This window comes from Pholcus phalangioides, unplaced genomic scaffold (genome assembly GCF_987345545.1).
Source record: "Pholcus phalangioides strain wild (caught in Gottingen) unplaced genomic scaffold, Ppha-v1.0 ptg000015l_1, whole genome shotgun sequence".
Lineage (NCBI taxonomy): Eukaryota > Metazoa > Arthropoda > Arachnida > Araneae > Pholcidae > Pholcus > Pholcus phalangioides.
Window position 1 is genome coordinate 29,012,444 of NW_028301608.1, and position 27,949 is coordinate 29,040,392.

Below are 27,949 nucleotides of genomic sequence, written 5' to 3' on the forward strand. Positions count from 1 at the left end.
TTTCAAGAAACTTGAATTAAATTTTTAAATCCTTCGTGGAAACATTATTAAACGATGAGTATCGGGAAAAAGTACGGAAAGAATATTTCATGTATTATCCATACAGTATATTGTTCATATCATTTAGAAATGATCGTGATTCATTCTCATTTCTAAATCAATAAAAAAAATTCTAGACAGAAAAGAATGACAGAAATTTCGTGAGCTCTTGATACAGGTATCAAAAGCAATGAAAACCGCTACACAGGTATCAATTAAATTTACGTATATACAATTCTATAAGTGAATAGTCATTAAAAATTGTTAATGCATATGTAACAAAAAAAACTGATGATAATAATTACCCGTCTGTTTTAATCTGTTTTTCTATCATTAAAATTAGTGAAACCTTTGTTATATTTCCCAAAAAAATCGATTTTTACTGGAAGTAAAAAAGCCAAAATAATTTGAGAAAAAATTTTCGTATAAAATAAACTGTATTTTGAATATTTTGTGAAATTATTATTATTTAAAAAATTCAGGTATATTTTATTTATAAAAGACGATTTTTTTGTCACTGTTTGTCAAATATTTAATAATTATTTAGAAATAATCGTAATTTTGCGCAATCCAAAAACCAATAAAAGTGGTGCTTGATCAAAAAGAACGATAGAAATTTTATATGCTCTTGATACAGTTTCAAGAACATCAAACGTGATTAAAAAACTTTCTTATACACTGGGTACACACGGGTAACAGAACGTATGGTATTTTACTGGAGGACTGTTGATCCTAGAGTCATACTTCAATTAGAAAATCTATCCAAACAACGCGTAGTACTCAGATATGTCAATCATGTTGCAAGGGGGTTGTATACTTATTAAAATAAAAATGTAAACTTTTTATATGGACACCCTGTGCTCAAAAACTCCAGTTAGTAAGTTGTTGCCCCGTCTCTCCTGATGCCAACAAAAAAAAATCCAATTCCATTCTAAGTATCGAGATATTCGCTGGGATATACGAATTGGAAAAACGGAGGAAAGTTTGGTAAAAAAAACGTTAAATGTGGTATAAAACGGTTTTCCCAGCAACACAATTATGTAATTGGGTTCTTGAGCACAGGGTGTCCGTATAAAAAGTTAAAACTTTAATTTTTATAACTATACAGCCCCTTACAACATAAATGACGTATCTCTGAGTATTACACGTTATTTAGATACCTTTTCCTATCGGAAGTATGCCTCTAGGATCAACGGTCCGTCGGTAAAGTGCCATATGTCCTGGTAGTTATGCACCCTGTATGAGTACTGAATAATCTTTCACAAATAATACAAATTTCGCGTATAATTCAACAAGCGAATAGCCATAAGAAATGGCAAACATAAATTTAAAAATACTAATAATAATAACGATAATTCCCGAAAATACAATAAACAATTATTTTTCCTCCACTATAAAAACGCAAAACCAACCATAATTTTTTCTCTCCTAGATACCAAGCGATAATATTAAAATACATGAAATATTTAATAATTTAAAATGCTTTACTATAATCCCTTGCAAAAAAAGGGGAATAAAAATGACGGACGAGATAATTCCCTCCATTAAACGATCGAAATATTACTATTTTTTTTAACGCCTATCAACATGTTTTATCGATTTCTCTATCGGAATTCCTTATTCGGAGAAAAAATGCTTTCCGTGATCTAGATTAAGATTAAAACAAACGTTGATGTGACAACATTCCGTTGATAGTTACATTAAGTCGTTGAAGTGTGAAGAGGAAAGTAAAAAAAATAAAAATAGAGTTTGATCAGATAAATATTTTTCCCCGATCTATCGATAAGACATCAAAATACATATTATGAAATTTCAATGCATTCATTAACCTCTATTGAAAGGAAATATTCATCGTGATTCTAGAGTTGGTTCAGAAACCGTGCATCCTGAATCACTAGCAATCACTAGCACTACGGTACTGAATGGTTTAAACCCTGTTTCGTACTAAGAATTTCCACCTTCTGCTTAATTAAGTGACCCATAAAGTTTGCATTATTCAAAGAATTAAGTGGTGTCATGACCCCTGAAGTCGATTTTTCAAAAATGACTCTAAAATATACTTCATACAATTGCAAATCAAATGGTTCAATCAATCGGTTGTTTTGTTCTTTCAAAATGAAAGAAATAAATAATGAATTATAGCGTAAATGTATACACAAGAAAGAAAAAACACTTTGAATGCGATTTTGTCAAATTGGAGTGTTTCCGCTAATCCATAAGATATTGGAGAAAACTCACGGATCCAAGCTCTGAAATTTTGCAGAAATGTTAATTCGAATTGTGTTAGTAAAATGAATCTCCGATTCTGCAGTTGACCCATGGAAAAGTATTTTTAAATGTTTTTTACAATTCAAATTTTGAAGTTTAAGGTTCATTTTACTAAACAAAAATGCCAATTAAATATTTCTGCTAAATTTCATAATTTTTGGTGTAAAGTAGTTTTTTTCTTTCTCTTTTATTTTGAAAGAATAATTTTTCCGATTGACACGAATTGTTTTGTATTTGATTTGCAATTTTATGAAATATAAATATTTTTTCAATTATCTTTGAAAAATCAACTTCAGGTATCGTGATTCCCCTTGATATTATTCTACTGTGAATCCGTACGCATTCTAATGTTGTCACATTGCTGCTCTGCTTCTAATAATGGTCATAGGTATGGTCTTCAAACTTTTGCAAGTCGCGAGTGTGCTGTCGGTACAAATTGAAAAATATCAAATGTGTTACAAATCATTATAATCACAGGAGTCTATACACCTTTCAGTATCACATTTAGTAAAAAAAAAAGACACGACAGCACTTGATTATTAACAGATTCAAAATTTAAAGATTTCCATATACCAGACGTGTTAGTTTGAGGAAAAAAATCATTTCTCCTTCACTGAAATTGATCAAGTGATGAAATGTTGAAGTTTTTGGGAATTTAAAGGTATATTTCTCACCAGGAAACGCATAATTTATATAAACCAAGCTTCAAAATGTCATATAAAAAAATATAGTTTTCTTAAGATTCCTTTCAGTGATATACCATTATTAGTCGTTAAGATGCTCCTGATGGATGAATAAATCTGACAAATCATTTGTCTGAAATAGTTTTGCATGTGGCTGTGTGTCTCATGAAAACCTTTCAACATGGAATTAGCTGCAACACTATCAGCTTTTGGTATTAAAAGAACGGATTTATTTTTATCAAATACAGTGGAACCAACCATAACGGACACTCCTTGCTAGCGAACCCCTTCAGTTAACGGACACTTTTTTTTTAATTGCGTCGATGGGTTTCAATGTATTTTACTAGCCATTAACGGTAACTCCCAGTCGGTGGACAAAATTTTCAGTCTCAAGTGTGTCCGTTATAGAGAGGTTCCACTGTATGGCAGGTCTCAGAGACCGACGAATTAAATTCATTTAATAATCCAAAATAATTGTTTTAACTTCAACAGCTTCTAGCACAATGGGTGAAAACATTCGATATAAAGAGAAAACGTAGGCTTTTACGGCCGGAGAGCAAAGGTGTTAATCGCAATATTCAAACTTTTGGGCTGTTATGCCTCGAGGCTTTGTTCATCGAGGCTTCATCAGCAAGTGTTTCGTTCACTGCTGACACGTTCACGTGACCATCATAGGTGCAGGTGACGACATACGATGACACTAAATGACCTCCAAGACAGACTCGAATCCCATCCAACCAATCAGACGCCGCAAAGCCATACCAACATCGATGCGTCACTTATTCTGCATCACAACGAAGGTACAGACTCCGCGTGTCCAGCCGTAGTGCCAATCTTCCGAGGTTATTGCTTTGTCTCCTTGCGTGCCGTCACCTGCACCGATGTCCAAGCCGATAGAAGACGCAACATCTCCTGATGAGTAGCCCGGTCCCGGAATAACAACCGAAATTGTTTGAATATGCCTGTGAACATTTGACGTACAGGTTGTCCAATATATTCGTAAATAGTTTGAAAAATCCGTAACAATCGAGGAAATTGGTCTCTGAATACGGTTTGCGAAAAGTTATTGTCACGAATGGTATTTTTTTTCAATTCAAAAAAAATATTTAAATTTGTAGATAGAGGGTGTTTTTTTTTGTCCTGAACCTTTCTTCAATCTCTTGTGCGTCCGAAACTTTCGTAAAGCTTCAGATTCGTGGCTGAGGTAAAGCAACTTCGCCAATAGTGTTTTATCCACCAATGTCAGCATCATAATGGAGGCCTTATATAAACGCCAGTAACAAAAGACTTCAGACATGAGCTCTTAATCGTACATCCTGGATTTTATAGGGCTCTGATTTGCTTTCGTACAGTGCTCCCTATTGACAAAAACTTTAACTATTTTTCCGTACTAAAAAAAATCTCCCTGACTAAAACTCTCGCGAACCGCATTCAAATACATCGGCTCCTTCATTTTCCCTGAAAAAATTCATATATATATAAGCTATTTATCAATTTATGCCTTATGCCACACCCTGTATTTTTGGATTTCGAAGTTTCATTTATGACTAGAGATTTAGGTCTTTCTAGAGCAGATAAAGTTAAGAACAGACACAATGTATACCAAGTACTGCACTGAAAACTTTAACAGGCAACGCCTCTAAAAAATGCATTCACCCTAAGACAAATGTTTATGACGGGGGGGATCCGATGAAATCCCGGTATATCGTCCTCAAGCACACTACACCGAAGTAACTACACGACGAATCATACCGTTTGTCATCCATTTTCGTGCTCGTTGTTCGTAAATGATGTGTAGGAAACTGGGATTATTTACGTATTCAAACTGACCTCACTCCCATCTCTGAAATTATGGATTACCGATTGGAATCGGAAGCACTCACGTGAGTTCCCAACTTGTTCACGAATAGACAAACTATCGGTTTTCCATCAGGAGTCCGGAAGAGGGGTTATAGCTACCAAATTTTATGTGGCAGAAAAAGAAATTTCATGCTTCTCTCAGAATAATCGATACGATATTTTTTTTACTCGCCAACTTATTATAGAGACGAACTCGATCAAAAAGGAACAGAAAAATTTTATATCAACCTTTCCTCCATGAATGGGAATTGGGTTCGAGTATAAAAATATTTTTCAAAATCAATCGGTCCACGTGAAATTTATTTTTTCAGTATTACGTATAATCCAGTATAGTACGCGTAGTAAACTGTTGAGTAAATAGGAATGTTGCGATAAAAGTAATGCATAATATGGAAAAAAATCGTAATCGCATGTATGACCAGGTTTAAAGGTATTGTGACTGATACACAGGATCCATAAGTATATATATATATGTATAACAGAGAGTATCACGTTTTACTGATGAACCATTGGTCCTAGAGGCATACACCCAATTAGAAAAAGTTTCCAAATAACGTGTAGTACTCAGATATGTTATTCCTGTTACAAAGGGTTGTATAGTTAATAAAATAAAAAATTAACTTTTTATAGTCCCCGTGTCCCCAAAACCCCCAGTTAAAAAGTTGTTGCACCTGATGCCAAATAAAAATATTTCACGTGTCTAAGTTCACTATTCACTGAGATATTCGAATTTGAAAACAGAGGAAAGTTGAAAAAAAAACTTCCTCAAATACGGGAAACCCGTTTTACCAACGCTTAATACTGTTTTTCCCTTTATTTTTAATTATAAATAAATTTAATTATAATTATAATTATATAAGCATTTTATTTTAATAAATATACAACCCCTTGTAACATGAATGTCATCTGAGTACTGCGAGTAATTTGAGATCCTTTTTTCTAATTGGAAGTATGATCATATAGGACCAATAGTTTGCCAGCAAAATGTCATACGCTCTGCTACTTATGCACCCAGTAAAAGTTCGATACGACGAGAATCCCGCTATAATGAGTGATTTGCAATTTGCAAAAGATTGCCACACAATTAGCTTATGTTGAAGATACAAGAAATATTCTTTAATAGCGAGTTCAAAATTAGGAATCATTCGCTATAACATGAAAAGACTTCTGAAAAAATGGTAGTTTTCCTTCTCTTTCCTCAAGAAATGAACATGATTACTTGATCACTCTTATCATGCTGCATCCTAAAATTAAAGTATAAAACTTACTCTAATGCACTTCAAACAAAGAGTGGACACTTAAAAGTAAAATTTTTAGACCTTTCCCCCCCCTCGTTATTTATTTTCGGGCTTCCTCATTATACGCATTTGATATAATACAAATACAAGGCCACAATAGGCAAAATGCCCAACGAGGTGGTTGAGAAAAAGATGTCCATAACATGAGATGGTTACTTATTATTCCCCAACCCCCCTCCCCCTGCCACATTTCACCAGGGAACCGTTGATCCTTAAGGCATATTTCCAGTTATAAATATTAATCATCCAAATAATGTGTAGACCTCCTCAGATACGTCATTTATGGTGCAATTGGTTGTTTTGCTATAAAAATGAAAAAAAAAATAACTTTTTATACTGACATCTTGTCTCCATAAACTGAATTAGAAACTTGTTGTCCTGTCTCTCCTGACGCCAACAAAAATCTTCCACATTGCTAAATTCAATATTCACTGAGATATTTGAATTGGAATTTAGAGGAAATATTGGGAAAGAACAGCAAAAACTAATGGACAACCCTTCGTTCTCTTATTTATGCTGTTATTTCGCAACTTTCCTTGAATTTTTTAATTCAAATATCTCCTCTACCTTTTTCTGTCATTACACATCTTATACTCCACAGCAGTGTTTCTTAACCTGTTTCAGCTCATGGTCCCCGACGGATCACATTTTTTTCTCGTGGCCCCCCCTGTCCTATCCAGGGCCCCCCCCCAACCCTCATCCAAGAATGAGATACTTTCTATTTTTTTTATTATAAATACAAATACAACGCCACAACAGGCAAAATGTCCAACGAGGTGGCTGATAAAAAGATGCCCATAAAAATATGGATGTCATATGTTTCAAAAATACAGCAACCCAATTAAAAATGCAATTAACACAAATTATGAACAATATATACACATGATAAAATATTATACAACGCCCATAAGAAATACTTATGGTTGTCTTATTCTAAGAATGGATAGCTTCTCGATTTACCCCAACATGTTTATCGTATTTCTTTTTAAACGTGTCAATTTACTACCTCCAGGGGTAAGCTATATATTTCATCTATTAACAACCCCATTAGAGAAAAATTCCCTGTGACACCATAACCTTGCATTGTCCCTCACCAATCGATACTGGTGTCCCCTTGTAAAAGCAGTAGATTGGCGGTGTACTAAAAGTTCATGGTCCATCCTATCCATCCCATTGAAAATTTTAAACACTTCGCTCATATCTCCTCGACACCTGCGATCATCCATTATGAATGAAATTTTAATAAATCAGGCCAATCTCTAGAATCCTGGCTAGGCACGGATTCAAATGATGGATTATCGTCTTTCCCATGAGTCAAATTATATGGTAAAGATGGATCTGTATAAAATACGGGACGATCCAACGAACATGCACAATAAATCGACCCTCCCAACACACTGCTCTGGCAGCCCTCCATACTAAGCTGGTACTAGATTTGGTACTATGATTTTCACATGTAAGCTGTTCCTACATATGAAAATCATATAGTACCAGATCCCATATAGTGCAGTCCCTCTCCCTCCATTATAGACATGAAAACCCTGGTCATGCCCCCATAGACTCAAGGGTTAAGATGCCCTGGGTCTATGGACGGATCTGATGAATTCTGAAAGTAGTAACATTTTTCAACCATGTTTCACTTTTAAAGCTTTTCTCTTCACAGCTCTCTATGACTCTCTTCACCACCTGTCGTGGATCACCTTTCTCCCGTGGCCCCCCCTAGAATGCCCCAGGACCGCAAGGGGGTCATATGGCCCCAGGATCTATGGCTACTTTGTAATGGAATGAATGAAAAATTTTGTGCTGTGATATTGTAATTTATTCAATTTTTTATAACATGCAAAATATAAACAACATATTTTGGATTTTATGGGAAGGAGGCGTTGGTATATACCTTTAAATGCTACAGGGGGGGGGGGGTCCGCGGAGCATTTACCTGCACCACAGGGATGTTCCGCGGTGCATTGATTTTTACTAAAGGGGATTCGTGACATGGAAAGGGTTGGAAAACATTGATCTATGGGGCATCATCACCTTTTTTTGTCACACTGTACTTTTCCTTTCTATATATTCTGTACCAATATTCAGCTACAGAAAAAAAAAGTTCTCTGCTCCAGATTATGTTCCATTTACTTCAAGCAGTTCAGCATTAGTTGCATCGTAAAACCTCACTGTTGCGTGTCAATCGCCAAGCGCGGTGTAGTAGTATGTCTCTTTCAATTATGTATTATAAAAGTAATGTTCGCCCTATATTCTACTCTCTACAGTTCTATACTTGATGTCGTAAAATTCGACTATAAACATTCATCAAAATGATGAAAGTTCACACCGATGAAAAATTGTACAGCCATTTTGAAAACAAGAATAAAGATATATCCCTAACGCGCAATATAACGCTCTACTCCCAAAACTAGCAAATAGAAAATATTCCGCTGAATAATATCCACTCAGATAACATCGATGGTAGGGAAAAATATTCGATCGCGTCTACATCTTCTCCTCTATATTTATATGTATACATAATATATATGTGTGTATTTTCCCTCTTCTCCCACTTTCCAGGATGAAAAGAGTGGAGTAATCTGAGAGTTCTATAAATTTTTGGTAAAACATGGCGTAATTTATCACCTCGAGACACCGCAAAATGTCAAAATACGGTAAAAAAAGAGCAGCCACGGCAGCTCGAAATGAGTCTCTCTCCTTTGATAGATAACCTCCCGCTTTTCATTTAGCGATTCTTTTGACATTTTCTGGAACAGAACCTCTTTCCTTCCTGACAGAATTGTATTTCTCTTTTTTGCTTCATCCACAGAATAATGAGGTGGCTTTTCCTTATGACGAAAATGTATTAAAAGGCATCATTTGGGTTGAGTTCTCCTCTTTTTTCTTTAAATAACCAGATATTTGAATGCTTTAACTTCTCACAAGATAATTCATCGTGAAAGCTTCTGCAAATAGTTTTTTTTTTTTAGTATTTTCTGTAGGTTATCTTATGAAAAGATTGAAAATATTAAGATCTCTTAGCGTTCGTTTTCCATTAATCTCATCAAAAAAGTTTACTGTACTGGTTTATAGCCAGAAGAGCAAAAGCAATAATCTTAACCCCCCCCCTTTTTTTGAAGTGAAACTTCTATAGTGGCATAAGAGTGAATGCGAGGGAATGGAAATTCATCACAAAAACTGAAACGCTTTCAATTTGCTCAAAACCCAGCTTTCTTTTTCCCTCTAACTGATTGAGTGATGAATGTCCGAGAATGAGATAGGTTGTGGTGGTGGTGCTGGTGGGAAGCCAATAGCGGTTCATCCGTGTAAGGAAATATAATTGGGAGGGAAGGTTGTTTGAACGGTTTGTGTGGGACATAGACAGTTTATTACCTTTCCCTACTTGCCGTGATGCCATGCCCCCCCCCCTCCCGGCAACATGAGATTATATTTCACCCACGAACGTAAGTTTTGTGACGTCACAGTGCCAGCTCCTAATTGGCTGCGCTGTCATAACGCAATTTCTTTTATTTTTAGTAAATTCTTTTAATTACATTGATGTAGGGTTATTCTATCATACGTGCAATCTGTTTTTTAATGTCATTTTAAGCTTTATTCGACGCAATTTATATTATATTGGCATATTTATAATGATTACTGGTTTTCGAAAATCCGTAGATCTGATTTACATCAAACCTAGAAGTTTCACTTCTATCGCGCGAGATTTTCACGTAATTTTTTTTTTTTTTCGGAAAGGTGAATTATTAACAAATGATCATTCTTTTGATGTTTCACCATTTATAACATTTTTTTTTTCATTATTTCCGCTTAGATTACTGCATAAAAAATTATACACTAAAGACCTTGCACAGTACGCAATTTTTAGAGATGTCTGAAATAACCTAAGAAGAAAGAATATAATGGTTGGTCATAATTTTTATGAAGTACTTATTTATTTTTGTATGAAAAATCTTTTTTGGTAAGAGTCAAGAATATGTCCTGTATATATATATATACAATTTTTTTGATTTGAAATGGAAAAGTTTCATTTTGAAAAGAAAAAACTTGAAATCTCACGTAGCAAATAGCATAAATTCAACTATCAATTTTAGCAATTGGAAGTATTCGATCGCGTCTACGTCTCCTCCTGTATATATATGTATGTATACATAATATGTGTGAGGATATTTTCCCTCTTCTCCCACTTTCCAGGATGGAAAGAGGGGGGGAGTAATCTGAGAGTTCTGTAAATTTTTGGTAAAACATGGCGTAATTTATCATCTCGAGACACCGCAAAATGTCAAAATGCAGTAAAAAAAGAGCAGCCGTAGAAGCTCGAAATGAGTCTCCCTCCTTTTGATAGATAACCTCCAGCTTTTCATTTAGCGATTCTTTTTGACATTCTGTGGTACAGAACCTCCTTTTTCCTTCCTGACAGAATTGTATTTCTCTTTTTTTTACATAATCCACAGAATAATGAGGTGGCTTTTCCTTATGACGAAGATGTATCAAAAAACATCATTCTGGTTGAATTTTCTCTTTTTTTGAAATAACTAGATATTTGAATGTTTTGATTTCTCACAAGATAATCCTTTTCACTCTGGAAGCTTCTGCAATTATTATTTTTTTTTTTTGTATTTTTCAAACGCCTTCTGCACGTTAGCCTCTAAAAAGAGCTAAAATATTAAGCTCTCCTGGTGTTGATTTTCCATTAATCTCATCAAAAAGGTTTACTGTCCTGGTTTATAGCCAAAAAAAAGCACAAGCTATATTTTTTTATTAGTTTTCTGTTGCAAAGATAAATGATCAAGAAATGATCGTCCTTTTTATGTTTCATTATTTATAACGCTATTTTTTTTTTATTTTGACTTCAATTACTGCATAAAAAATTACACACCGAACGAGAAAACCTTGTACAGTATATAATTTTTAGAGATGTCTGAAATGAAATGAGAAATAGGAAAATAATGAGTGGAATCGGTCATAAATTTCACGTAATATTTATTTTGCAAAGGAAAATCTTTTTTTGGTAAGAGTCAAGAAAGCTCCTATAATTATGGTACATGAGAGTTATTTTAAAAGTAGGAACCTCGAAATCACTTAGAAGATAGCTTTAATTTAATTAGAAATGTTTTTGGTATATAATTGCCTATATACTTGTTCGTTATATTATTACTCTTAGTGAAAGTTTCGAGACTGGAATAATTTTTTACTCAAAGCTCCTGATACATTGAATAGATGTTATCGATCGCATGAATTGATATAAGAGTGGGTTACACTACCTGGCCAAAAATGAAAAAAAAATGCTGCGCGCTTTAACATTTTATTAGATCACTATAAATGAAAAATAAACGCGAACTCCTCGTAGCATTCATTGTAAGAGGTCATGTAATTTTCAGTACATATTTTTAGACAAATTTTCATCGAAGGTTCGCCAATATTCCTAGAAGAGTCAAATCAGGCTTCAGATAATTCTTATGAAAATTCCATAGGCTCTCAATTAGATATAGAAAGGCACTTTGTGGATAACAATTCACGTGTCCGAATGATGATTTGTTCTCCTTCAACCACTTTTCTGAGTTTCAGACAAATATTGTTTCGGATAATGTCTCTCACAAGCACGCGAGAATGCAAAGCACGGAGCAGTTTCATGGACGACACATATATTTTACGGAACAGCTATTTATATACATGTATTCACAAACAGCTGTAAAATGTAAGTATCTGTTACAATGGTAGATACCCAACAAGAGCATCGGGATTTCATTTCTAAATCTCGGCTAAGTTCATCTTTAACCCCTTTCAGACCCTGGTGTCACAGATGTACGAGTTGCTCTTTCTCAATGTAGAATTGTTTTTTCTTTTCACGTCAGGGAGTTAAGCTCCAACTCAAAGGTGTGTAAGTTTTAAGTTAGAAATATGGTGAATATGAACATTGGGGAGGGGGGCATTAATCAGAGGGCAACACTTGAAGCAGAATTTTTTGGGGAAGATGATTTCCAGGAGAAAAAAAGTGGCTCAGGGAAATGTGCCGATTTATTACATAAAATTTAACACTAAAATTCTGGACTTCGTTTTTATAAACATGAATATACCGTGCATCATATTGGCCGAAAAAAATTTCAATGAAGTTTCAAAAAAATTAAAAACATTGAAAAATAAAGCTTTGCTGACATTTACGTTTTTATTCCATTTTTTGGGTTTCAAAAATGAAAAAGCATTTTGAAAATTCTGAAAAATGAATGCTCGTTTTTAAAAGGTTTATATACTGGGCATTTCAGAGCCTCACAATAATCAGTCTAGTTTCATCTCATATCATGTTCAGATCGAATAAAAAAATTCTTCTCTTAGTTATTACTAAATAAGCTCTACTATCTCACAGCAATAGTCCCGTGATTATATTGAAATTATGTGATTATACGAAAATCTGCATTTTTCCCCCAGCAACTCGCGTAACTCGGGGTATTTCTGTACACATAAAACACATGAAATATCTGCTGTCTACAAATACGGTTTCACATAAAACAACCAAGACTGTTGCATAAGGAAAGAAGAAAACTGTGGAAAAAAAGCCAACACCAAAATCTAAGAACCATTAACATGTTTCGCTATTTTTCCTTCTCCTCTTCCTTAAACATAAATAAATAATGAACTTCAGTCGATATGAATGCAGGCTAAGAATCTATGCACATGCGTCGCTTTTCTTGTTGTTTTTTGTTTTCAGTACCTCGAGCGAATAAAGAGAGGCTTAAAGATAATCGATTGATAGTAAGTCGCTCCAAGTGAGAAACAAAAAAAAAAATTGCATTGCGTGGAGTCGAACATGTTGTGAAAATTTGTCGTAAGGGTCCAGCTGTGCTACACGGGCTTGTAAAATAACTTTCCTTTCTTATTTTCATTTGAATAGTTTTTTCCTTTCCCACGTACTACGTAAGGAAAGAATTTTGTGCACGACAGGATGTGTCGAGCATTGTCTAATCATATCATTTATGCTTCAGTATCAGGACCACACCCAAAATAACATCCGACGGCGTCTATAAAGTATAATCTTGATATGCTTATAAATTATTATTTTAAGAACAACATGGAAATACGTGAGCGTTTTGAAAATATAAGAGTTTTGTTCTTCGGGTGAAAATTTTTACAATCCGCTGAATATTATTTAATATTTCAGTTTTCTTATGGACCGTATTTTCTTGCGTAATAACCCATGGATTATTGTGATGGAAGAATAACATTGGAATTTCTTTGTGTCGATTATATTCTACTGGATCTAATCTCCACCTTTTCATTTCTGAAAGGTTGGAATAGAAATGAATATTTTAAAATTAATTTGTAAAACTATTTTTTTAACGGTTTATAGATTACGTATGGATGCGGATATAAATATAATCATTTTTATCTACAAAAATTTAATAAGCAACTCTCTGTCAATTCCTTTAGGCCGTCTCACGCCTTTTAATATTATCGAAACATTAAAAATCATATTTAAAAAAGCCCATTTAGTTATGCATTTAATTTCATGATTTATATATATATCTAATCTAAATATTTTCGATTATACGGGAAAAAGTGTGGTTCCATATATTTCGTAAATAATTTTAAAAGAACTAGAAGGAATCGGTATATTTGAATGCGGTTTGCGAAACAGTTATTTACACGAAGGGGGATTTTTTGGTACAGAAAAAAATTTAGTTCAAATTTTCGTTGGTAGAGGACAGTGCACGAATCAATCACGGAAGAATTCTGGACCAGAACATCTTTCTTCAATCTCTTCTGTGTCCTTTCGTAAAGTTTCAGCGCATGATTCGTGCCTCGGATAAAACAACTTCACTGTTGGTGAAGTTGTTTTATCCGAGTTGTTTCATCCACCAATGTCAACATCACAATGAAAAAATTATGTAAGCTGTTAATTGCGCGCCCTGCATTTTATAAGACTCTTTTTATCATATTTCCGGTTATTTTCTTTCGTTCATCGCACTCTATCAATAAAAGATTGAACTGCTTTTTTCTCGTCAGATTTTCTCGTTGTAACAAAATAAAATACCCCTTTCGTGAGAATGATCGCAAACCACACTCAAACACAGTGAAAAGAATAACTCGATATAACGATAAATCCCTCTACAACGAAGTTTTTTCTTGATCCGTAGAGTTTCTTTGCATCGAGGTTTCACTGTATATCAATTTCTTTGATATTTATGAATTTTTAAACTATTTACGAAGTTATGGGATACCCTGTATTTTCGATTCTATACGCTATGTTTGCATAATTTCTTTTTTCATTCACCAAATGTTTATTTTATTGCAACTTTTCAAACATGAAAATAAAATGTATTGCTAACACCTTCCGCACATAATATAAAATTGCTGGATATCAATATAGTTCAATAAATTTTTACTGAAAATGACGAAAACACTGTTCATTTTGTTAGATCATAAAAAACAGTGACTTTTCATAGGCTCAATCCTATTTTAATGTTAATTTCAAATTATATATAATAATTTAAGAGGTTGAAAAAAAAATCACACACAAATAATGTTTCTTTTTATAATCTAATGTATATGTGAAAGGATGTCAAATATTTTACCTCATTTGATGGACTTGACAGCTTTTCTTTTATTTTGAATAAATTTCCATTGATTCAATGCTATTTCATCATGCGTGCAAGGTGTTAATATAGAAATTTTTCTTAATGTTTGAAAATTTAAAAAAATTAAGTATTCAAGATATGGGAAATAGGTAGAAGGCATCTGTGCAATCCAAAATCGTATGACTAAAGTTGATATCAGCAAAAGATGTATCTTCAAACTAGGAAGGTGGAAATCTCTTACACGTAATATTGATATCAAAATGACCCGTAAAATTATAACTAGGCCATTAGCACAGGGGTTTTTTTAGCCACGACCCAAAATCTACAAATATATCAGCTTTGCCACCCAAGGGACTGTTTGTTTTTCGAAGCTATTGAAACCAGTGACGAAATAAGTTTATTTATAGCAGGACTGTAAGTGGATTTTCACGCCCATCTCAAAAGTCCCTGCGAATCAAATTAGTCTTGACCCATAGCTCATTAATCTCTGGATAAAAGTGGATTTTCACAACCCATCTCGAAAGACATGTGAATCAAATTTCTGTAGTGACCCATAGCACGAGATCCCCTGGATGTAAACGGATTCGTACGACCCTTCGCAATAGACCCTGTGAATCAACTTGGTTCGTGAACCGTAGCTCAAGAATCTCGGGCTGAAAGTGAACTTTCCCAACCCATCTCGGAAGCTCCTGAGAATGAAACTTATGTATTGACCCATAGATCAAGAATGCCTGGCTGTAAATATATTCATACAACACTTCTCGGGAGACCCCACGAATCCAGTGTAGGTGAGTAGCATAAGTGCCGCTGGTTGTGAGTGTATTTGTAAGACCTATCTCGAAATCCTTTGAGAATCAAACTTGTGTGATGATCCATAGATCACTACACATAATATTTGAGTGTAAATGGATTTGTACGACTTTTCTCGGAAGGCCTGACGAATCTTCTTTGGGTCATGGCCCGTAGGAGAAAAAAAGAAAGAAAAAGAAAGCAAAAGTGACCCTGCGTGTTAGTGGATTTGAACTACCGACCTTCCGACCCACGTTTGAGTTGCGAACCATAGATTAAGAACGTCTGCGTTAGCAGTTGCTGCAAAATTTTAGAAATTGCATGCGCGCTTAAATGAAGCTATGAGTTTACTTTTGAATGATCAGGAGTAAGATTTTGAGCCCATAACTTGGTAATTTTTTTTACTTCATCACTAATTTTAATAAGTACATTTGAATTTTAAATACAAGATATTCCATAAATTTGTAAATAGTTTAAAAATTCCTTAAAATTGAAGGAATTGACATATTTGAATGCGTTTTGCGAAAAAGTTTTTCTCAGAAAGGGAGGGTATTTTTCGGTGATACAAAAAAAAACAAATTAGTTCAAATTTTTTGCGCTATAATCTGCAGATGTTTAAATATCTGCTGAACTTGATAATAATACTGTGATTACGACAATGTGGCATGAAATATGTGACGTGAGATAATACAGGGAACAATATTGTATATTATATATAATTTCTCTCTCTCTCTATAACTGATGCCTATATTTGAAAACAAAAGTGATTATACACTGGAGTCACTGTAATTCATTTGGAATAGAAAACATATTAAGTGAACCATATAGTACACGATAGAGCAGCCTCCGACTTACGACCGCAGGTTAATCGTAAGTCGGTGACTGTTTTATCGTAAAAGGGATGACAAGCTTTTTTCACGGCTGCCTTGAATTGCTTTCTCAACTCACGGTGAGTGCTTGAGCACATAAACAGCTAAGTCAAGTATGACAAGCATATGGATCCATATGACCTACTGCAAGTGAACCTGAACCCCCTCCATTTGGGTTCACCTGAGAAAGAGTGTAACCGAACTAACTCATATCCTCTTTCTGCACCGTTGGTTCATCCGGAAAAGAAGTTATAACCAAAACAAGAACCGAATGAATCGGTTCCTTTCTCCTCCTTGGTACAACCAGCAATGCAATCCGAGGCGCGTTACACGCGATCCTACCTTCGCCCCACGAGCGAGACACTTTCTCGCATCAGTTCGTCAGCTGGATACGATCTATCAAGCTCGTTTTATAACGAAGATCATTGTCTCATCGATGAGCCTACCCGGCAAGTAATGGTATAGAACATGGAAGAAATTCGACTCCAAAGTGATTGAGTCTCCCGTTAAAGATGCTAACCACGCGATGAACTGCATCCTTCTGATCCATCAGGTCAGACGTTTTCAGGAATTTTACAAAATAAAATCACACGTCTGATTACTGAAGAACTTGGATCCGATCGGACCCAGTTCCTTCGCTTTGGTCGCCCTCTTCTCGTCTACCATTCCTGAGGTAGTGAGGGACTGCCGATGTTGGAAGTAGGTAGGAAGTGAATAAACTCTTGGTCTTATTTATTCTGTTCGTTTTGGATTCAACAATACGTATACGATGACTATTAAACATTTTTTTTAACCTATTTCTTATCAAAAAATGTTTTAATTTTTACAGGCAGTCTACCGTTAGGACATTTCAAAATTAACCCAAATACGAATTCAAAACATTAACAGATGCTCATAATGCCATCCTTACATCATTTTCTTGAGAGATTTTGAAAAACCGCTAATTATACTGTACCAGCTCTTACAACAAGCGCGTATCAAGATAGGAGTGATCACCCCCTTTTATGAACCGAATTAGTCTAGAAAAATTGGCCTGTCCCGTAAGGTACGGGAAAATCGAACGAACCTACCCATAACTCACCCCCCCCCCCCTATACTCCCTGCATCTCGCTTACGAGGGAATTCGGCTCAGTCATAAAAATGTGACACGCATTTCCCATTTCTAAATACAATTTTTACATTAATGTAAAATTTTGAATAGAAGCTTATAAACATTGATAATGTAACTGGAACTGACCAATCTTTTTTTACACAAAAACAATTAAGAGTCACACGAGGAGCACAATAAAAGAATGCGGACGAAACAGGACTCCTGAATGTTAGTTATGTTTCACAATTGATATCTATGCTAAGAAGCCTCTATTAAAATTTCACAGGCGCAGTTGGTTTTGTATCACTCTTCCAGCCTCGATGCCACAGATGTTTGTGTTGTTCTTTTACACTGAAGAACTTTTCCTTGACCGCAAAGACAGTTAAGCCCTGACATAAAGGGTTATGTACGTTTTGAGTTAGAAGTTTGGTGAGTATGAAATTTCGAGGTGCTTTCATCAGAGGGCAACTCTTAAAGCTACTTTCTAGCTCCGGGAAACGTGATTTATTACATAAACTTTAGCAATAAATTTCTGGAAAAAGATTTATGTGAAGATGAATATATACTGCATATAATGAATTGGTCGAAAACATTTAAACGAAGTGACTTATTTCTTCCCAAAATAATCAAATAAATGTATTGAAAGTTTAAAAAATGAAGATTTGTGCTGACATTTGTCTTTAATGAATCATTATCAGTATTTAATTATTATTAGTATTTATTTTTTTCAGTATCAAAAATGCAAAAACATGTTTAAAAATGCCAAAAAAATTCATGCTGAAAGGCTTAACAAACATTTTACCCTTAAAAGAGTAGTAGCTTGGAATTTGGACCTGTACCGTTCTTCTTCTCATTGATTCAACCATGAATTCAATAAATAAAACAAGTGCTACATTAGTTATCGTTTCTCTCTTAACCATCAGCAAACTCGCGAAATTTTCTACTATCTCACCTTTCAATCGATTTTTAAAAAGTTAAAGAACACTCTTCGAGACAAAAAAAAATACATATTCCATGTTAGATCAATCAGCGCTTTTACGCGTCTGATAATTTAATCTAAAGAAAGGAAAATAGTTTTCACATCAAAACTATCACAAATATTAGGAGCATTTTATTTTCATTTTCCACCACATTACTAGAGTCTCCTTTTTCTTATGTAACCCGTTATAGCTTCAGCATTAATTATGAAAAGCATTACTCCTTCCGCAAATTACACGTATAAAAGTTCACGAGTGGTTTTCATTCAGCTAATCTCGGTGGCTTTCACTTGTTATCTGGATTCGCTTAATGGCGTGGCTCTGATTCAAGCGCATCTTCATTACGTAACTTGAACTCCTGGATATAAAGGTTCCGTGCATAAATTCCCTGATATTCCTCGAAACTAATGACAGGGATTTCCAAACCCTCTCATAATGCATTCATACATTAACGCGATCTAATTTCTCAGCTTTTAAACTTCTCAACTGTCCGAGATGTCCTGGATGAATGAAGACGAGAGACGATGCGCGCTCTTGAGCTTCTCTCTCTCTTTCCTGAAGCGATGCTGAAGCTTTCACATGAGCTTTAAACAGGTTGTGCTATTTTAAGATCAGGGGCTCCATCCGGGGAAGCCCGTCGCTTACGTCGACGAATGCTGCTGCTGCTGCTGCGAGTTATTGACCGGGGAGCCCGTCGGAGCGTGAAAAAGCGGTTCATTCCGCTTTCGCAAGCAACCATCCAAAGAAGAAACGCCAATATTTTGTACCGTAGACATTCCAAATGCACACAAACAAAAAATCCCACACGCACATCATACTTTGTAATAAACTTCAATCATTTCTTATTGTTTTTTGGAAAAACATTTTAGTGATAATCCAACGCAATCGAACGTATTTCGATAATTTTCAGTGTTTTTAACTGGAATTTTTATTTTCAGGATGCACAGTCATATCTCTGATGTACAGTTATGTATCGGAATTTTATGTTTAGGATTCATGCAATGTGCAATCCTATCCCGATTTACGCAAATTCGAAGTAAAGCGATTTTCTATAAAAAATGCCTGGTTCTTGAATTCAATACAATTCGTAAGCATTATCCCTTTCATAATTTTAGAAATTTCAAAATGTTTTTGAGATGATGCAGGATATATTCATCTTCATATACGTATTTTTTCCAGAATATTATTGCTACATTTTTTGTGCAATAATAAATCCCACTTTTCCCGGAACCACTTTCTTTTGGAAATTATCTTAAAATCCCCCCCCCCATGAAAGTTCAAATTTGAGTGCTGTTCTCTGATGAAATCCTCCAAGTTCATATTGACCATGTTTCTAACTGAAAACATACAATCCTTCAAGTTAGGGCTAAACCCCTTGCGGTCAAAGAAAAAATTCCAGAGTGAGAAATAGCAACAAACACATTCGTCGTACCAGGGTATGAGAGAGCTAAGGGATTATAGCTAAGACAGAAACAATAGTAATTTTATGGTGTTACAACCAAATAAAAATGTATTGCCCATTCAATAAGAAAACCATATGTTAAGCTAATTTTCAAGGTGCTAAAAGTAAAAACTACGGAGGCTGCTGAAGATGTAAGCTTTACCACGGTTTTTGAATATCAATTCGAACCTGAGAATCATTTGGAAACAAGCCTTTCATTTTTGAAGAATTGCTTGGTTAGCATTTAATACGGTGAGTTAAAAATTATGCTATTCAAAATTTATTTACACAGTGCACCTAGCATCTCTATTTCCATCTAAACCAATTTTCGACACTTTCCATTTACAAATACAAATACAAATACAAATACAAATACAAATACAAATACAACGCCACAACAGGCAAAATGCCCAACGAGGTGGCTGATAAAAAGATGCCCATAAAAATATGGATGTCATATGTTTCAAAAATACAGCAACCCAATTAAAAATGCAATTAACACAAATTATAAACAATATATACACATGATAAAATATTATACAATGCCCATAAAGAATACTTATGGTTGTCTTATTCTAAGAATGGATAGCTTCTCGATTTACCCCAACATGTTTATCGTATTTCTTTTTAAACGTGTCAATTGTGTTACAATTTACTACCTCCGGGGGTAAGCTATTCCATTTATTAACAACCCTATTGGAGAAAAATTCCCTGCGACACCATAACCTTGCATTGTCCCTCACCAATCGATACTGGTGTCCCCTTGTAAAAGCAGTCGATTGGCGGTGTACTAAAAGTTCATGGTCCATCCTATCCATCCCATTGAAAATTTTGAACACTTCGATCATATCTTCTCGACACCTGCGTTCATCCAATGTAAACATATTCAAAAAATGAAGTCTTTCTTCATAACTCAAGCCCTGTGTGCCAATAAGGACACGCGTAGCTCTTCTCTGCACCCCTTCAACCAAGTCTATGTCCCTCTGTAGGTATGGTCTCCAAAACCTTACAGCATACTCCAGTCCAGGACGAACTAAGCCTCGAAAAAGCGGAAGAATGACTTTAGGAGAACGCGAAGAGACCTTTTTGAAAATGAGACCAAGCATTCTATTCGATTTTTTGACAACCGCTGAACAATGTTCAGAAAACTTAAGTCGCTCGTCAATGAGAATTCCCAAATCGGTGACTCTAGTTGCATCCGGGATAGTGACACCATTCAACTCGTAAGAGAACCGTGGGTTGTTCGAACCAAAATGAGCGACCATGCACTTATCTACGCTAAACGTCATGCTCCATTCATTTGCCCATGCTGCAATCTTGTTTAAGTTGGTCTGGAGCAACTCCCTATCGCTTTCATTCCCGATTACCCCCATTAGCTTCACATCATCTGCGAATTTGCTAGTAATTCCATCGATACCCTGATCGAGTTTATCGATAAAAAGTGAAAACAGTATGGGGCCAAGGACACTTCCCTGAGGAACTCCACTTGTGACGTCTGTCCAACCAGAGAATTCCCCGTTCACCATAACTCGTTGCGACCTATCTCTTAACCACGATTCTATCCAATTCAGCAAGTTGCCCCCTATTCCAATCTCGTGTAAACGCTTCAAGAGTTTGCCATGTTGGACCCGATCGAATGCCTTCTGGAAATCAAGGTAAACAACGTCGACATTTTTGCTCTTACCCAAAGCCTTAGTCACGTAATCATAGAAGCAAAGGAGGTTAGTTACACATGACTTCCCCTTCCTGAACCCATGCTGATTATCCGACAATACATTATTCTCGTCTATCCACTTCACAAACTGCCTTTTGATGATAATTTCCAAAATTTTCGAGAGGGAGCTCGTCAAACTCACTGGACGATAATTAGACACCACTTCTCTACTACCCTTTTTAAATATCGGAACAACGTTAGCCAGTTTCCAATCTCTCGGGACGATACCCTCAGCAACACTACTCCTGTATATCTGTGCGACTGGCCCCAACAATTCATTAGCACCTTCCCTGAGAACCCTGGGATAGATATCATCTGGTCCTGGTGCTTTGCTTGCACATACATTTCTTAGAAGATTTAGGACCTCCACGTCTTCCACTTGAATATCGTTGAGCGATATTGAATATCGTTGATTTCATACAAATTACATTTTCATACAAAGAAACAAAAAGTAACAAAAGTATCTGGCTTTAGCACAAGAAGCTCATTTATTTCGATGGACCCAGAGTGTTGACAAACATTGCACCACCTCTGCTCTGTCCATACTTTGAAGTAACTTAAGCGGGTTATAGAGTTGGGGCGCACGATCTTAGCGTTTCCCATGTTTTCCTATGGGAAAAATCTCCTTCCTTTAAGGAACATTCAAAATTTTTCTATTCACTTTAGGCACTCGGTTTTTTTCTCTGAAACACTATGAATACTTTTAAACAATTTAATGAGAGCATTTAGGATTTTAGTAGCTGGTTATGTTATTTTTTTATGGAATTTTAACTTCAGCAATATGCAGCTTCTCTAAAAATAACTGAAATTTACTCCTAATTTGTGCCATAAATTTTTTTAATCATTTGTATATAATACATTGAGAGAGACACAAAAAGTTTCAAGTCATTTGAACAAGTTGTGTTTGAAAAAATGTTCCTTATCTGACAAAAAACTCAGTTTTTAGAAAAGAGCATTTTAATGGGAAACATCAGAATGTATAAGGCCTGCTAGCAGTTGACACTAAAATATGTTTGAAATTCTTCTAGTGCAGGTGAAACAAAAAGTCGAACAAGGTTAGACACAAAAAATTTAAAAATTCAAAAAAATGGTTTTTTTTGGAAAATTTGCGTGAAACCAACCCCCTTAAAAATATTAATCAGAATTTTTTTATTATATGTAAAACCTACATGTTGACTGCATTTTTTTTTTCGAAAAGACGTGTTTTTCAGAAATATTTGTTCCAATTAACCACTATTAAATATAGGGTGGGCAAAAAGTCCGTAGGAACTTTAAAAGGTCATAAAAACTAACTTAAATATAAAACAGTTTGCAGGATTAGCATCACTAGGTCACGGGATTTTTTCTAAGACAGGAAAGAACTCAAAAAGCAGCCGATAGGTGGCACTGGTACGACTGACTCCGGTGGAAATATGCAAATGAGACGGCTATAAGAACTTGCGTGCTCCTAATCTACAATCAGTTCACCGTTGTAAACTTTTCATGCCGACCTGCTGCACTCTGCTGGATTTGTGACTAGCCTGCAATGTATTATCCCCTGTGGTGATTACGTGGAACACATACTGCTGTAATAAACAATTTGGAGACATTCTGTTCGTTATTTGAGTATCTTTTCTTTGACTTGTGTACGTCAGCGCCACCTATCGGCTGTGTTTTAGTTAATTTTCTTTCTGTCAAAAAAATTTCCCTTGACCTAGCGATGCTAACCCTGCAAACCGTTTTTCATTTCGGTTATTTTCCGGTTTTTATGAATTTTTAAAGTTTCTACGGACTTTTTGCAAACCCTGTATATTTATTTGTATGCAAAATTGTAACCCCGACTTAATCGAATTCGACTTGAACGCTTGAGGTTCAAGTCACCCACCTAACTCCAGGGTATTACTGTATACAAAATAATATAAATGTATACAATTTCCAATCTGCAAATTATATGTGTGAAAAGAAAATGTTTACTATCATTAACAGTAGTTTTATGCATAACCTATTTAACAACGTTAGGAAATACAGACCAAGGATTAAAAACTCTTCAGCCTGAAGAGCTATATTACTAAAAGCAATTTAATCCCTTTTGAATAATCCAAGGCGGAGAGAGGAAAAACGAAAACGCAATTGCCAACGAGATTATCTAAGAAGTCTTCTACCTTTTTAACATAGTAAAAAAACTATTAGAAATATCATAAAAAATATTTCTTAACCATTGATTTGTAATAATACGTTTACACATATATTAGATTGTTCTGTATATGCTATCTTATGTCAGTGCAGTTCCAGATATACCTTTAGTACTTTAATTTTTTGCAAGTTTTAAAAAAATGCATTTTTAACATCTTGCGCACATGATAAAATAGCATGACTTCGATTGAATAGAAATTGATTCAAAGTAAAGGGAAATGGCTTATTTCATGAAATGAGGGAAAATATTGATACTTCTTGGACTAAATCTTATTTGAAATTAAATTTTAATTTCTTTTTTTCTCAAAATTTTTTGGCCATTTTATGGACTGAACAGTTATTTTTTTTTCGAATCAGTTTGTATTCAATTACATTGATGTCATGCTATTTTATCATAGGCGCAAGCTGTTAAAAATGTATTTTTTTAATTTTGCAGAAAATAAGTATTGAAGATATGTAACATTTTCTACTAACATAGGAAAACATATACAATCAAATATGTTCTTAAAAAAATTCAAATAAAACGATAGTTAAAGAATATGTTTAATTATATTTCTATTAGAGTCAGTATAAAGTTTTTCACTATTTTAAAAGGTGGCGACCCATTAACTCATTCACTGATACAGATTTTAGCTCTGAATTAGTCTTAAAACTTATTTATCCTCAATTCTTCTTTCTGAAAATATTTATTATCTCAATGCCTCGCTTCTCGACCCTCTCCAATAGTAGAAATCAGTAAACCCCTCTGTGAAATATGTTATATCTTTCTTTCAAGGAGCTTTCGATTTTCAGCAGGTACAAACTAAGAGGTATAGGGAAAAGTGTTTTATTTAGAAATCAACTTTGCAAAGTACCTGGGCTTGTCAATGTTAAATAAGAAGTTTTAAGGTGGATAGATATCTCATCAATGCCACTGAGAGAAGTAAAGTCAACGTATTTGATACTATCTATATATATATTGCAGTTTTTCCGAGAATTTGAGTCCTAAGGGCTCTGAAGCCGCTCCATAGGAAAAAAATCAATAAATTTAGTAATTAAATAAAAAAAGACCGAAGAGTCTCCACCAAAAAGGGTTAAAAAGGCTCCGCTGGTCAATAACCTTGCAGAACGTTGCTGTGTATGTTGTTTTATAGCTCTTTTATACCTCTTGCCTAGTCAGATAAATCATCCTCTCAAGAGGGCGATATCACCCATTATGGGAAACACTGATGTAGATGATGATGCAACATTCCTATTTTTTGTGAATAGAAATATGATGAGAAAATTTGGTAGGTTTAATGATTTTATATATGGAATTTAAAAGTAAATGTATCTTCCGCGAACAAACCTGATTTAGGGTGGTACTCACCGACATGGTTGAAACTGTAGTCAGAATTTTTGGATAAGGAGATCAACATGGATCGGTTAAAAACTTGAATTCAACCAATATTAATCAAGTCTATCTCTTATCAAAAAATTGTTACTTTAGTTTAAACCATGTCGGTGAATACCGCCCTTAGTGGCACTCTTTAGTTATTTAAATCCAGATTATATAAAGTACATTTCAATTTCGATAGCTATTACTTTTTTCGCAAACATTTTATGTCATCATGCGGTGAAATTAAACAATGATACTTCGCATATAAAATAAAATACAAACGTAATTCTAATGATTTACTGAAAAAGCAGCACCTTTTTTTCTACCTATTTTTGAATAAAAATAAGTAGAAAACAAGTCAATATTTATAATCAATAATTTTATTTAAATAAGTTAAACTCAATTATTGAGTTTTTTTCACTGGATTTGTGATGCTTTCTTAAAATTATGAGTGTAAAGTAAAACATTTTTTTTATTATTAACTAAATACAGTAAATAAATAGACCTATTAAATAGCAAAACATTGAGAAAAAAAGGAAATCTTAAAAATTAATATAACAACATTCCAATTCTAATCTATGATCGCTCTATGATAATGTATTTCACCTAAAACTGCATATCTATTTTTAATGAAATTAGTTTTCCCACACAATTTTAGAGTCACAATATTATATCAAATTGCTTATTTGCCGTCAAGTCATACAATACTAATATTGGTGAATAAACACATTGTGCTGTAAACATATTTTCTGAATGTTATAATGGTCTTCCTCGACATTGTGTGTGTGTGTGTGTGTGTGTGAGTGATATTTTTTATTCGTTTATAACCGATTTAAAAAGATTTCTGTTGTGATTGCATTGAATATATATATTATTCCCATCTTTATGTAGATATTTTATATTTTCAGTAATGTTTGTTACTTTATTTGTATTTAGTGCATTTTATTATTTTATTCATATTCTGTAATGATTTTTATTGTAACTGTGAATTTTTGTAATTGGGTTTTAGCCGCCATTGCTTTGCATTTTTAAATGAAATAAAAAATAAATTTAAAATTAATTATATATGTATCAAGATTTACAAAAAACGTTCATGATAACGGTAGCATCAATATGACAAAAAATATCATATCTCATAAAATTATCACAGCCATGTATTTTTATTTATTCATTCATTATCATTTACGTATGCATAAAACCGTCTCAAATATGGTGGATAACCCTGCTTTCAAATTGGAAGAAAACACAGAACACACCTTGAAACCATGAAAAATAGTTTTTTTTAGTATTTCACATCATGCTTCTTATCCTTGCGCTCTCAAGTTCAAAAACTACTAGTTCAAATTTACAGCACTAATTAAATGGTATTTCGAACCAATTTGGGACAATTATTCTTTAATGAGTTATCGGCAAAAAAAAAATAAGAGCAGTACTCACCGTCTGGTAGTAGGCAGCTAATGAAGGACACATAAAGCATACAGGTCAACGTGACGCGGCTGACCATCCTGAGCTTTCGGCAGTTGTTGAGCAACGATCACTGAGAGAGAGAGAAAGTGAGTGAGAGAGAAATATGTATATGTATGTATGTATGTATAGAGACAGATAGATAGAGTGAGAAATTGCAATAGTAATGTTCAGCACGTGGGGGGGAAGAGATCTTCGTTTTAGACGTCAAAGCATGTCTCCTGCAGTCCTATTATAAAAACTTCTCGAACAGTATTAGTGGTAACTGTTAATATTTTCGTAGTTATCGTCGTCAGTTCTCTCATGCAAAACAAAAGGCACCAAAGAAGCAGCAGCAGCAACAACAACAATATTCGAATGCCTTCGTCTTTCTTTCGCGGCTTCTTCCTCTCTTCCACCGAATCTTTCAGATTCTCCGGACAGACGTTGACCATTCCTTCTTCACAACAAACAGTAAAGAGACAAACTTTCCTTTTGCCAAATGATCTTAGGATAGGACACGTATCCCAGCTTGCATCAAGGATTCAATAAATATCAACATCGATGTCCATTCACGCGATGAATCCACCACTTCTGGATCAAGAAAAAAAAAATTAAAAGGTGGAAAAAGAAAACCGACAACGATTTCTGTGATGGTGAGTGTTTATTTTCCTGGGGGAAAAAACGGAATTCTTTTGGAATTTAAATCTCCGGTTAGATGCTAAAATGATAATATTCTCCGGAAAAATAGAGTTCGAGAGAGATTCTTTGGGTACCACAGACTCGGACGGATGTTATTTTTTTACTAAAGCAGCTATGAATGGTTGAATTGTTTTGCCCACGGAGTAGTATCTTCTTCTCTCAACTCACCATCGCATTATTTTTCGATTTCAATTGATGATCATATTTTTATCGTTTGCTTTCTTCTTTCTCTCCTCTTTTGTCCTCTTTTTTTTTTCTTTCTTCTTATCTCTTGTTCTTTTTCTTTCTTCTGGTCGTCCTCTTACTATCCTGTCTGTTTCATGAAGGCGACTGCCCCACACACCGACCAACCAAACCGACCGACGTCTACGTCACACACACCAAAATTGGCGCGATCCTGGGTTGTTCTACTGGGCAGCCGAACGAGGCACTGCGTCCAAATTCGCGATCGATAATATTTCCAGCCGTGGCATTTGCGCAGAAGATCTTTCGCTTTTACGAGGAGAAGGGGTTTTTTTTTTTTTTAGGCGGGAGGGTGGTGGGGGCGTTGGTATAGCGTCTCCTTCTCTGTACGTAACATGTTAACGTTCCAACGTTCGAATCCATACTCCTTCTTCGCCATGGCACAACCTCAACCCACACTCTTCATCTTATTCTTTTTCCTTTGGTTCTTT

At 34.8% G+C, this 27,949-nt stretch overlaps 1 protein-coding gene across 2 annotated transcripts in view; it reads right to left on the reverse strand.

The window, feature by feature from the left end:
- Window positions 1–27,673, reverse strand: part of LOC149075772 (nephrin-like) — a 182,660-nt gene extending 154,987 nt beyond the window's left edge. For both annotated transcript variants that reach the window (XM_089243282.1, XM_089243283.1), the window contains exon 1: window positions 26,568–27,673. In XM_089243282.1, the coding sequence (XP_089099408.1) occupies window positions 26,568–26,634 (67 nt within the window). In that variant the 5' untranslated portion in view covers window positions 26,635–27,673. The remainder of the gene's footprint in view (window positions 1–26,567) is intronic.
- Window positions 27,674–27,949: the final 276 nt, after the last annotated feature.